General features: G+C 39.9%; 1 protein-coding gene across 1 annotated transcript; it reads right to left on the bottom strand.

Annotated features, from left to right (window-relative positions):
• Positions 1-532: 532 nt before the first annotated feature.
• LOC143544957 (pantothenate kinase 1-like) lies at positions 533-14,217 on the bottom strand. Its single transcript, XM_077036926.1, has 10 exons — positions 14,031-14,217; positions 13,226-13,402; positions 13,015-13,061; positions 7,793-7,909; positions 7,524-7,643; positions 7,263-7,357; positions 6,935-7,028; positions 6,474-6,605; positions 1,431-1,543; positions 533-934 (listed from the first exon to the last, which is right to left on the bottom strand). The coding sequence occupies exons 1-10, from the start codon at positions 14,107-14,109 to the stop codon at positions 748-750; spliced, it is 1,161 nt and encodes a 386-aa protein (XP_076893041.1). The 5' UTR covers positions 14,110-14,217; the 3' UTR covers positions 533-747.
• Between the last annotated feature and the right edge of the window lie 522 nt (positions 14,218-14,739).

The raw sequence follows: 14,739 nt of genomic DNA, 5'->3' as shown, positions 1-14,739 counted from the left end.
GTTTGTTTTTGAGTTTGGTGGTGAAACAAGTGGTGGAAACAAGTTATATATAGGTTTGGGCATCAAAAACCGGTTCCAACGGCTATATTACCGTTGGAACCGGTTCCAACGGATCTATTGTCTCAAAAACCGGTTCCAACGGCTATATTACCGTTGGAACCGGTTCCAACGGCTAATTGGTGTCTAAAAAACCGGTTCCAACGGCTATATTACCGTTGGAACCGGTTCCAACGGCTAGTTTGACTTTTGTTTGACCCTTCATAAAAAACCGTCGGAACCGGTTTTTCCAGGTACGAACCGAACCGGTTCCAATTAAGAACCGGGTAGGAACCGGGAACTGATACTGACATACAAATAGGAGAACCGGGTACGATTTTCGGGTACAAAAATACCCAAACCGGGTATTGTACCAACCCGGTTGGAACTGGAACCGGTTCCGGTTCGGTTCCACTAGTTAGGTTCCGGAACCGGTTTTTTTGTGCACGTCTAATTCAAATAAAACAAAATTTTGAGGTTCACTGAAACCCACCTTTATAGACCTGTCAATGTTGCTATGGTTATATTCATGGAAACATGCATAAATACAACGTACAGTAACATAAATGCACATACAGACACATCTAAAATTTATAAAAATGGGGCCCACTATCACAACATATAATATAATATAATCAGGACTCACAAATGAACAAGTTAGTTTTGAATTTTGATCTTGGTTTAAACTGTAATTAACTATGTAACCTGTATTTAGTTGCTGGCCCGTACACGACACTCGATAATTCCATTATCATTTAAATCTTCAACAAGCAGGTTTCGGTTGTCGTCCTCTGTGGTGGAAGGGGATTCTTCAACAAGTTGATAGTTCGTAAACGCACCCAACGCCCCGAGGAATCCCTCGTGCCTTAAAAACATTGCTTTTGCCTCGCCTTTCGACCTGAAAACGGGTCAAATGCAAAATTAGCCGCGCGTTTTGACCTAAAAAGGTTATAATTGGTTGATATGGTAAAAAAAAAAATAGCTAGATAGACGACAGGTCAAATGGGTTGAAAAGTCAAACGGGTCAGAAAACCATTCAAAGTGTGATTTTACTAGGTAAAAATTCCCCACACAACATGAAAACACGGCAACCAGTCACATGCCAGGGTTGGGGTTATACGAAGTATGGTCGTAAACAGGTCAACACAGAACCCGTTTAGTTATTCGTGTCGGGTTTTGGTTGACATGTTTTCTACCTGTCAATCCATTTAAAATTAGAATACAAATTTTAAGCATTAAATATTCAAAATTCAACCTTTCAACCTGCCAACCATTTATATCGTCCATATAATCAGGTAATTGCCATTGTTATTACAAATTTATAATAAAACATTACCCTTGGTGCTTGTGAACATTAGCATGAGATATAAAAACTATAATGTCTAATAATTTACCAGAAATCAACTGCCACGGATATTGTGTCCATAGTGTAAGCATGACCGCGTATAAAATATCCCCCAAAGAATATCTTTTTGAGACCAAATTGAAGTGCATTCAAGTAAGCAATCTGAAAAGAGCACAACATATCAAGAACAAATATTAATCAACATGAACTTGCACTTTACCTTGAATACTTGTTAAAATGCAGAAAAAAGTGATGTGACTAATCACAATAAAATGACACACACTGCAATGTGATTCATTCTAAACATTTCAAATTACCTTGACATATTACAACAGAGGTCGCAATTTCGAACCCGTTGTTATAAATGGCTCGATTTTGGTTAAACTTTATTTATAACGAGTCAACTATAAAGGATTAGCTGACACTCAAAAAGTATTTCATGCATACAACCTTCTAAATTGTTTTATTATAATAATTATAATACTATTTGAAGTACTAAACTTTCAAAACTATACTTGATAAGCCTAAAGTTATCATGTACGTTGCATATCTGGTAGTTATACTTTTCTTAAGCAGACTAGTTTGGTAATTTAGAGGGCAGACAACCAACAAATCTGGTAAAAAACTGATGTCGTTCAGGATTGGCCTACTTTGGTAACTATTTTTTTAATATTTTTTATTATTGTTTTTTTTAAATAAATGGTCTAGTTTGGTAATTTAGTGATAAGCCACCTCATCATAGAAGGTGCCACACAAGCAAGAAACCAGTCATCTAGTATTGAACCGTGATTCTAGCATAGTTTGTTATGATTTGATTTCCATAGTTATATTTGGTTTTCATAGTTATTCCTTTTCTATTGTAGTCTATATATTCTTGATTGTAAACTTTATGATTCATTCAATAACAATTACCAATTACAATCTCCTGTTGATATGGTATCAAGAGCCAGAATCAACTCCTAAAATTTTCCCTAACCCTAATCGGCATTCATCTGCCTCTCCTCAAATTTTCCAGCCGACACAATCTCCGGCCTAATTCCCTGCTTCAATGGCGGCTATTCTTAATTTTTCTCACCAAGAGAAGACAACCCACAATTCCCACAAATTTCCCTTCACTCTCAAACCCACAAATTACAGCTACTGGCGCTCCATGCTTGAATCGTTTCTCACATCTCATAACCTATTTGGTTATATTGATGGTACCGTCCCCTGTCCAGATCAAAAAGTACAAGCTGGCGAGGCTACAACGGACAATCCCAGCTATACTCCTTACAAGCTGGCGAAGCCCAACCACCCCTCACAACCTCAGGCCTATTTTGGATCTCGATCATCCAATAATAACCGAACTGGCCGAAACAATAGGGGTCGGGGTAATTCTCGTGGTTCTTTCAATCCACGCTCTAGAGACAATGGTGGCACAAGGCAGTTCTCTTGGGCTTCAACTCAAAACACCGTCTATGGCAATTGCAATCGGTGTGGAATAGCCCATTTACCATCTCAGTGTCCGAATCAACACAATCAACAGCCACGGTCTGCTCCTCAGGCCACTTCACTGCTTTTTCGGATGTTGCTTCTTCTTCTGGAAGTGCTTGGAAACCCGACACTTGTGCCACACATCACGCCACACCAGACTTATCGGACCTGGACAATTCTGAGGCATATTATGGTAACGATTCCTTACTTATCGGCAATGGATCCTCTATACCAATTTTTCGTATCGGATCCTCAAAAATCCACTTGTCTAATAAAACCTTTAATCTTTCTGATATTCTTCATGTTCCCAAACTTAAACAAAATCTTTTATCTATTCAAAAATTTTGCCTTGACAATGATGTCTTTTTTGAATTTCATTCATCTTATTTTCTTGTGAAGGACGAGTCTACCCGAACTACCCTCCTCACGGCCCCAGTGATTAAGGCTTGTACTCTATCCGCCTTCCTCAACTCAAGAATCTACCCAAGGTTGCTTTTACTGCTGTCAAGGCTTCATCGGATGTTTGGCACCAACGCTTAGGACATCCACATGCTCAAGTTTTTAATTCCATTGTTTCCCATTGTTCTTTACCAGTTTCTAATAAATTGTTAAAACAGTTATGTTCTTCTTGTCAAATGGGCAAGTCATCTAAAATACACTTATCTGAATCAAGTTTTCGTAGTAATAATATTTTGGATCTTATATGTTGTGATGTTTGGGGCCCTACCCCGTCACCATCTATTGACGGTCACCGTTATTTCTTGTTATGTGTTGACCATCATACTCGTTACATGTGGCTTTACCCCTTATCTCAAAAATCTGATGTCTATGCCATCTTGGCCAATTTCATCACCATGGTTGAACTGTTCAACACAAAATTAAAATGCATCCAATCGGATTGGGGAGGTGAGTTTCGTCCACTTGCTACTCTCTGCCGCAACCTTGGGATTCTTCACCGTCGTTCTTGTCCTCACACAAGTGAGTAGAACGGTTTTGTGGAACGTAGACATCGACATGTTGTAGAAACGGGTCTTTCTCTCATGGCCCAGTCTCACCTCCCTCAACGGTTTTGGCATTTTGCTTTTGAAACCGCGGTCTATCTAATTAACCGCCTTCCCTCCCGTGTGTCCTCAAACAAATCTCCGTTTGAGCACACTTATGGCCGGAGACCAGATTACTCCTTTCTACGGGTGTTTGGTTCTTAGTGTTTCCCATATCTTTGTCCCTACAACCACCACAAAATCGAATTTCGTTCCACGCCTTGCGTGTTTCTCGGCTATAGCCCTTCCCATAACGGCTATCGGTGTTTCGATCCTCTCACCGAGCGCACTTACATTGCTCGCCATGTTCGTTTTAACGAACAACTCTTTCCATATGCTCCATCGCCTAAGTCACCCTCACCACCACCCTCTTCCCCTTATGTTTCCATCTACCCTAACCCACCTCCTGGTTTTGGTTTTCCGACTGATCCCATCACTCCACCACAATCTACACCCAACAGCCCCTCTCCTACACCCTCGGCCCAACCCGTCTCCAACAACACCACTAACCCACCCACAGCCCAATCCACCTCCACATCAGCTCACTATCCCACACCCACGGCCCAATCCACCCCCATTCCGCCCCAATCCTCGGCTGCCCCAAGCAGCCATTCTGCTCCAGCAGCCAACCGTCCCCGGCCTGCACATCTTCGGCAGCAACCAAAACAACCGGATCGGTACAATCCGGCTGCATACACCGCTACCGCCTCGTCTCTCCCTATCGAACCTCCTACCTTTACCATTGCCAAAGTACCCTGAATGGAACCATGCTATGTCCGAAGAATTGGACGTGCTCTATAAGAATGGTACATGGACTCTTGTTCCACCTGTCCCAAATTCCAATGTGGTTGATTGCAAATGGGTTTACAGGTTAAAAACTGATGAAAATGGGAAAATCAACAGGTACAAGGCACGCTTGGTTGCAAAGGGTTTTCATCAACAGCATGGGGTTGATTATCATGAAACTTTCAGCCCCGTTATAAAACCGGTCACCATTCGGACAGTTTTGTCCTTGGCAGTTACAAACCGGTGGCCCTTACGGCAGTTGGATATTCAGACGGCATTCCTACATGGTAACTTGGAAGAAACAGTTTACATGCGGCAACCGCCGGGCTTTATTGACCCAACAAACCGGACCTTGTCTATTTGCTCCATAAAGCCCTTTATGGCCTTAAACAGGCACCTCGTGCCTGGTTCAACAAACTGTCTACCGTCCTTCAGCTGGGGTTTCATGGGTCCAAACCGGATCCTTCATTGTTCATTATTAACTCCTCGGGCTTACTTGTTTACCTTCTAGTCTATGTTGATGATATTATTGGAATGACTCGAATGCCGTCTCCAACATCATTGAGCGCCTTGACTCACTTTTTGCTCTAAAAGACTTGGGTCAATTGCATTACAAGAATTCGGATCTTGTCTTGTCACAACGAAAGTATATTAATGACATTTTGCACCGTGCCGGTTTGACAGATTGCAAACCCATCTCCACTCCCATGAGCACTTCTCATGTGCTCCTTCCTGATGATAGCCCTTTACTTGATGACCCTTCTCGTTACAGACAAATTGTCGGAGCTCTTCAATATGCCACTCTTTCTCGACCCGACATTGCTTTTGCTGTCAATCGAGTTTGTCAGTTCATGCATGCTCCTACGGATAATCACTGGTCCGCTGTCAAACGTATACTACGCTACTTGAATGGCACAATCAACATGGGCCTTTGGATTCGTCACAACACAGGGTATCGATTACAGGTCTTCTCTGACTCTCATTGGCAAACTGACCTACAGGCCTTTTCCGACTCTGATTGGGCAGGCTGCCCTATCGACCGTCGCTCCACGGGGGGATTTGCCATCTATCTAGGCTCTAATCTTGTCTCTTGGTCGACTAAAAAGCAGAAAACGGTCTCTCGCTCTTCAACTGAATCGGAATATAAAGCCATCGGCGACACTGTTGCAGAACTGATTGGCTAAAATCACTCCTTCAAGAACTTGGTTTGGACAGTGGAGCTCCAACTCTTTGGTGCGACAATCTTGGTGCTACTTATCTCACTGCTAATCCAGTTTTTCATGCCCGCACCAAACATGTGGAAGTCGATTACAATTTTGTTCGCGAACAGGTCTCACAGGGCAATCTTAACGTAAAGTTTATCTCAACAAAGGAACAAATTGCTGACATCTTCACCAAGCCACTGCCCTCACAAAAGTTTGATTTCTTACGGTCCAAGTTACAGATTGCTGACCGCCCTGAACTTGCGGGGGAATATTGAACCGTGATTCTAGCATAGTTTGTTATGATTTGATTTCCGTAGTTATATTTGGTTTCCATAGTTATCCCTTTTCTATTGTAGTCTATATATTCTTGATTGTAAACCTTATGATTCATTCAATAACAATTACCAATTACAATCTCCTGTTGATATCTAGTAAAGCTACCAGGTAGGAGCATTGATGGATATAATTAGATAAAGGAAACGTCAATCATATTATGTTGCTTGTTTATAACACACCCTATGGATTATATATATATGTGAGTGTGTGTGTGTGTGTGTGATGATAAAAGTTCAAATTATTATAATTCACCTGTCCTATATTGTTGGAGATCATCCTCAATAGGGACCTTGCTACATCTTCTGGCTTGTACTCTTCAAGCTCTTTATTGTCTGATACTGCTTTCCCAAAGCTGGATGCAATAGCTGTTGAAGATAGACCAATCTGTTCCAAATTTGCAAAAAAGTCACTAACAAGAATATTATATTAATATGGAAACTACACAAGATCATCACTGCCTTGAAATTATTGGACCAACACATTACACACTTTGCATATACATTATCAACAGCTTAATCATATGCTAAATCTCTTGTTTTACAATACATAATGTATTTGCTTCAGTTTTAAAACCATGAGTTGCTGCCATAAAGGTATAAATGCATAATGATTATGAGAATTTATGATATTATGATTCTTGTTTCTAACCTTTCTTTTATAGCCAAACTTCATAACCAGAAGAAATAAATAGGTTGAATAATAAATCCAGGTACCTTTAGGTAGTCCATTCCACCATATATATCTCCAACAAGCATATCAATCACTCTGTTGTTTCCTTGATGACTCATCTCCAGCAAATCATCAAAGCTGAAGGAAGATGTTAAATAAAACAAAGAGTTAATTACTCGAATGGCCCATTTGGTATGCCCATATTGCAAGTTTGGTCCTTAAGTTTAAAAATTACACGTATGGTCCCATCTATTTTGAAAGTGTAACATGCATGGTCCTTGGCGTCAGGTTTTACAATGAAGTGCATGTAAATGACTTAACATATCCTTGTTTTTTTTTTCAGGGAAAAAAAATAAAAATTAATCAGCTAACCTCTTACACTTTGTTAAAAGCTTCCCCAAACCCCAAAACGTGCCTCCACCTACACTCGTTCCACTGACTCGTTCAAACTTGCCATCGCCATCAACCTAAAAGCTCATAATAAAAATTTAAGTATCTTATTATGCCATACATGAAAAAAACTAAAACTTGAAGATATCAATAAAATAGCAGTATATGATCACTAAGAAGATGAACATTTACTACAACTGTAAACAAAAACAAGACTAGCTAAAAAGTGAATACTGAAATTACCTTTATCATGCTTACACCGGACCCGATATTAACAAGGAGATATGGATATAGATCATTGTGGTCAATCTGCTCGTAATTCCTCTGGCCATTCACGTATGTGAAAGCTTCAGATGGCACTGACTATCAGAAGAAAGTTTAAATCAATAATGTTACTTAAAAACTTAATGCCAACTTAAGCCTATAAGAAATACTAGAACTATTTCATGTTTTTAAGAAAAAATAAAGGATTTATTTGGGTCATAAGTTTCCGTATGGTGTAAGAATCCCACCTTTAAAAGAAAGTTTGCTCCTGATACAAGGCTGCCCATTTCTTCTACCTTGTCAAGACTAATACCAAGTTTTTCTTTAAATAGATCTGCAAATTTAAATGCTCCTCCACCTGTTGCCTTCACCATGATACAATATATCAGCTAATAAGTTGCATTGCATGTCGTGAGAAATCCATAATAAAATTGCCCATTAACAGATTAATAATTATTCAAAGATGCATTTCTAAATTGCATCTGTTGACCTTGAATGGTAACTATTTTCAATTTTCAAGATACAACACCAACACGCAAGTGTTAGATTTTATCTCAAGTATAAAATTCTTTTAGGAAGATATGAGGCAAGCGCGTCAGTAAAAGCGTTGTCTTATTTAATAGAAACCGTCTGGCTTTATTAGACAGTTTAGATACATATATACATACTTGTATATTAGAGGGATCAATGTGTAATTGTATCTATTATATATACTCATGTAATCTGCTATTATTAATCACAAATACAATACGTGGGTTTACCAAGATTAACTTGGTATCAGAGCCTCTGTAACCCTAATTCTCAATTCAGCAGCCGCCACCAATCTCTCTAACTTTTCCGATCAGATCCCCTTCCACCATCATCACAGACGCAATCCTACCACTCCCTTACACCACAACAATCACTGATGGCTTTACTAGCTGCTTTTTCTACTGTCGAGAAAACAAACCACAACTCCCACAAGTTTGGTTTCACCTTGTCGTCCACCAATTATGGTTATTGGAAGACTATGATGCAACCCTTCCTTGTAACCAACAAACTTTTCGGTTATGTTGATGGATCTATTCCATGTCCTGCTCCCACAATCACCATTCCAGCCGCTGACAAAAACACTGAACCCACAACTCAGATTAATCCCAATCATGAAATCTGGGTTTCTAATGATGTGCATGTACGTATGCTTCTTCTGTCTACAATATCTGAAGGTGCTTTCAAACATGTTCAAGGTACAACTTCGAGGGAATTATGGGTAGCATTGGAACGTGCTTTTGCCCCTCATACTTCCTCCCGTGAATACACTTTGAAACAGCAGCTACAAAGGATTCAAATGGCAGAGAATGAAACTGTGATTGCCTATCTCACTCGTGCTCAGGAGTACGCTGATGCTTTGGCAAATATAGGATAACCGGTCAAAGAAAAGGATCTGGTTATGCATGTGTTGACAGGACTTCGTGACGAGTACAATACTTTGAAGTCTACCATATTGGGCCGTCAGTTTCCGACCGCTTTTTCTGACTTGAATGGCCTTATCTCTGACCATGATTACATGGTTAAGGAACCTGAACTAGTCACTGCTCAGGCTTTTACTGCCACCACCACCACACCGTCACCACCTCCTGCCATCCCAGCAGACACGTTAACCGCCCTTCAACAAGTTATGTCTCAAATTGGTCTTACAGTCCAGCAATCATCCACCCAGCCGCAGGCCATGTATGCTTCTCGTGGCCGTGGGCGTGGATATTCAAACAAAAACCGTGGTGGACGTGGTAATTATCGTTACTCCAATAATAACAACAATCGTGATGGCAACAGGGGTCAATTCAGTTGGTCCACAACTCAAAATACAATTCATGGCACTTGCAATAGATGTGGCATCGGGCACATACCATCTCATTGCCCCCACCGTAATCCTAACACTCTGAGGTCACAACAACCAACAGCCAACTATGCTGACTTCCGCTCACAGGCATCAACTGCATGGCTTCCCGACACTGTTTCCAACAGTCATGTTGCATCTGATCTTCAAAGTTTTGATAACTCCGCCCCCTGTTACGGTGCAGATTCTCTTCATGTTGGCAACGGTGAGGGTTTACCTATCTTACATATTGGTTCAACTAAATTTCATTCACCCACAAAAACATTTTCAATATCTGATATTCTTCACGTTCCACAAATTAAACGCAATCTTCTTTCTGTTCAAAAATTTTGTCTTGATAACAACGTTTTCTTTGAATTTCATGCAACTTTTTTTGCTGTAAAGGATATATTACACGGAACACCCTCCTCATGGGTCCAAGTGACAACGGGCTCTACTCCATTCAAGTTCCGGTGCTTCGTTCTCTTCCTAAAGTTGCTTTCTCTGCTGTTCGTGCTTCTTCTGATACATGGCATAAAAGACTTGGCATCCACATCCAGATCTTTTGAAGTCCATGATTTTTAATTTTTCACTTCCTGTCAGTAATAAAAGTTTGAGTCAATCTTGTAATTCGTGCCACATGGGAAAATCCTCAAAACTGCATTTGTTATCTTCCACTTTTCAGAGTAATAATGTTTTGGATTTAATTTTTTGTGATGTTTGGGGCCAGCACCAATTAAATCCCCCAATGGTGATAGTTATTTTTTACTCTGTGTTGATCATTTTACTCGTTATATGTGGTTCTACCCGTTAAAAAAAAAATCCAATGTTTGCACGGTTTTTAAGCAGTTTCATTCTATGATTGAAAGACAATTTAACACTAAATTAAAATCGGTCCAAACTGATTGGGGTGGCGAATTTCGATCTCTTTCTCCCTATTTTACCTCACTTGGCATCGTTCACCGTTTATCTTGTCCTCACACCAGTGAGCAGAATGGGTTTGTTGAGCGCACACATAGACATGTGGTTGAAACCGGACTCACCCTTCTCGCTCAGTCGGGTGTCCCTCAACGTTTCTGGCATTTTGCCTTTGACACGGCAGTGTTCCTCATCAATCGTATGCCATCACGTACTGCTTCCAAAATTTCTCCATTTGAACACATCTTCAAACGAACACCGGATCTCTCCTTTCTACGTGTTTTTGGTTGCCAATGTTATCCTCATTTACGACCTTACAACAAACATAAGATGGATTTTCGCTCATTGCCATGTGTCTTCTTTGGTTATAGCTCCTCCCATCATGGTTATCGTTGTCTCGATACCACAACTAATCGCCTTTACATTGCTAAACATGTGCGTTTCAATAAATCTCTTTTTCCATTTTCACAACCAAATCCTCTCCCACAATCTTCTCCACAACCTGATCCCTATATCTCCTCCTATCCTATACCTCCAAATGTCCCTATTTCTATTTCGCCTAACACATCACCTGATCCACATCCACAGCCCACATCCACCCCTACAGCACCACAATCACCCCCACCGATACCCACTACCACCATTCCCACCGAAACCGCAGCCTCTTCACCACCAGTCTTGGCTCCACAAAATTCCACTCAGACCCATTCCTCTCCTGTCCAAACTTACCAGAGACGTACCAAACAACCCGTTCAACCGTCCACCACTACCACCGCCCCTTTAAACCGTTCAAGACCTGCAAATCTCAGACAAAATCCTCCTAAAACTAACCATTATCAACCATCTGCCTATACCGCCACCACTGATCCCATTCAACATGAACCCTCCACCTTCACCGTTGCACATAAATATCCTCAATGGCGGGATGCCATGACTGCCGAATACAATGCACTAATGAAAAATGGTACTTGGACTTTTCCACCAGTTAAGAATGCTAATGTTGTTGATTGCAAATGGGTTTATAGAATCAAACGGGATCAACATGGGGTCATTACAAGATACAGGGCTCGTCTTGTTGCTAAAGGTTTCAACCAACAGGCTGGTATTGATTATCATGAAACCTTTAGTCCTGTTGTCAAAGCCACAACGATACAGGTGGTTCTTACTTTGGCGGTTACTCGCGGATGGTCTCTTCAACAGTTGGATGTTCAGAACGCATTTTTAAACGGTGATTTGCGTGAGACTGTTTACTTAAGACAACCACCTGGCTGCTTGCTGCTTTACTGATCCTAAACGTCCGAATCATCTGTGCTTGTTGCACAAATCACTATACGGTCTGAAGCAGGCCCCTCGCGCATGGTTTCAACGATTATCTGGGGCTCTTCAGAAACTGGGCTTTAAGGGATCAAACACTGACCCGTCACTTTTTATTTACTCTCATGCGGGTACTCTGTTATACATGCTTGTGTATGTGGATGATATTATTTTGACCGGCAATAGTCCAATTGCCATTGATAGAGTTGTTCAACATTTGAGTACTACTTTTGCCTTACAAGATATGGGTGCTCTCGGTTATTTCTTGGGGATAGAAGTTAACTCCAAAGGGCCAAATATATTGCTTTCTCGGAAGAAATACATCTTGGAAGTCTTAAACAAAGCAGGCCTTTCCACATCTAAGCCTGTTTCATCTCCGTGCTCAACTTCGGCTAACTTAGCTCTTGGTGACAGCCAGCCATTTGACAACCCGGTTAGATATCGTCAGATTGTTGGCGCCTTACAATATCTCACCCTTACACGGCCTGATATAGCTTTTGCAGTCAACAAAGTTTGTCAGTTTATGCATTCCCCTACACAAAATCATTGGTCTGCTGTCAAACGTATTCTTAGATATCTTCAGGGCAGTTTAGATCATGGTTTATTTATCCAACGCTCCTCTGGTTCTACATTACATGCTTACACAGATGCTCATCATCAACATGATCGACCTTTAACAGCCTATTCAGATGCAGACTGGGCTGGTTGTCCCGATGACCGTCGATCCACCGGGGGTTTTGCCATTTATCTTGGTTCCAATCTTGTCTCTTAGTCAGCTCGGAAACAACGAACCGTTTCTCGATCCTCAACTGAATCTGAATACAAGGCCTTAGCTGACACAGTGGCTGAGCTAACTTGGCTTGAAGCACTCCTCCGTGAACTTAGTGTACCAGTGACGTCTGCTCCAGTCTTATGGTGTGATAATCTCGGGGCCACATATTTGTCAGCAAATCCAGTCTTTCGTGCTCGCACAAAGCATGTCGAGGTTGATTTCCATTTTGTACGAGAAAGAGTTGCTCAAGGGAAACTGTCAGTTCAATTTATCTCTACTCATGATCAGATAGCAGATGTTTTTACAAAGCCATTATCCTCGGGAACGATTCATGCTCTTACGGGACAAGCTACAGCTCGTTTCCCGGGCTTAGCTTGAGGGGGACTATTAGACAGTTTAGATATATATATACATATTTGTATATTAGAGGGATCAATGTGTAATTGTATCTATTATATATTCTCATGTAATCTGTTATTATTAATCACAAATACAATACGTGGGTTTACCAAGATTAACTGGCTTTAATGCATAGAATGTATGAAGTATGAACAAATGCACTTGCTTTTTTTAAAAGTTAAAATTTCAATTGTGTGATTAATGGTCTTCACCTTAATAGCATTCTTGTCACTGGCTGGGAACCCATTTTGCTGAACACCTGAAGTCATCATGATTGGAATTAGATTATGCAGCAATCGGTTTACAATATTCATGTGTCCACCTTAACTATATTCAAGTTTCATGTGGATGGGTAAGTTAACTTTTAACAGTAATAACAAGTTAACATTAAAGCATGATCATTATAACTGTCAAGATGCATACCTCTATAATGAAGCTGTTTTGATGAAATAAAATCCAAACATTCGTTGATCTTGCTTGTTTCAAACATTAAAAAGTAGAGTCTTCCACTAAGAAGATTGTCTTTTGAAGAGCTATTCTGTGTTTTATCTACAGGTTTTTCTCTGTTAGTAGAGAAATACACCATCTTGATGAGAGAACCTGATGAGAATAAAACATATATATGAAAAGATATTTGGATTCATATAAACCAAAATCTTAACTGAATCAACCTACAAACATTTTGCTATACTAGCTGAATCAACACTTGTTTCATCCCTACATGTATGCTTATGATTGCATATTTCAAAGCTTATGCTTATAAGCAGATAATAAGCAACTTATTTCACCCAAACTGTAAACTTGTTATTTACAAGCCAGTGATCCTCCAAAAACAATCAGTTTAAATACAACAATATTAAGTTGCAGCACTTAAAAAATACATTTTAGAAGATATTAAACTCTAAATTCATCAACTGTTAGTAGGCTAGACTCCATCATTTTCACTTATCGGTACATGAAACTTAAAACTGTCTTATAGTCGGTCATGACATATAAAGTAGTTAAACGAGCCGTATTCATGTTTAATACCTGTGTTAAGCGCGCAGTTTTAAACTTGTTAAGACACGAATTGGCAGCCCTAATTGTGACTCTAAACACTCAAATAAATATTAGTAATAACAAGTGTGATTTGAGGTAGTAGTTGTTAACATAATAATGGGCGTTGAATCGCATTATGAAGTAACGATCTTCTGATAACAAACAGTGATTGAAATTGAAATTTTGTTACCTCCGATATCAAGAGCGAGATGAGAGATTTGATCCAACGGTGAAGAGTTCAGCTCATTGATTGTATCGCCATCGTCCATGGTGAAAATTAGGTGAAGTGATTGAACAATCAATCACGGCAGGTATTATATGTATATATTAATGGAGTTAGGAGGATACAGGTAGATCATACATAATATTATTATCATCGATTTGCTTAAACCCAGTCGCCATTAAAACATGCTTTTAATGTTGTTGGAAATTATTAATTGGAGATGGATGGGATGGGATAGCATCCCTATTTTGACTTTTTTCAATTCCGTTTTGACTTTTTAATTAATAGTTTTTCCTTTTTTGCTTTTTATATTTTTTTATTATTTTATCATATGGACGTTCTTATCCGAAATATAAATAAACATGATAGATATGCCAATATACGCAGTAGTTTTTATTTTATTGTTGTTATGGTGGCGCGCCGGTGTTTTGTGGAAGGCCCGTAATGAATATTTTCACTCAAACAAGATAATTAAGGTCAACAGCATCCTCGGAGACATTAAAATTTTAAGTTTTTTGTGGATTAAGAGTAGAGCGAAACGTGTGAATATAGGATGGGCTGGATGGAATTTGTCAATTATGTAAGTGTTTGATTTGTGTTTGTTAACTGTGTTGTTAGCTCCTTGTTAGCATGGTCTGCAGGCTGTGTTTTAAATTTTAATTGAATGGAAATATGC

This window comes from Bidens hawaiensis, unplaced genomic scaffold, assembly GCF_021521415.1.
Source record: "Bidens hawaiensis isolate Kalapana, Puna unplaced genomic scaffold, B.hawaiensis_p1.1 tig00013805_1, whole genome shotgun sequence".
Lineage (NCBI taxonomy): Eukaryota > Viridiplantae > Streptophyta > Magnoliopsida > Asterales > Asteraceae > Bidens > Bidens hawaiensis.
The sequence above is the reverse complement of the archived record's forward strand: the minus strand, read 5'-3'. Positions and strand labels throughout refer to the sequence as shown.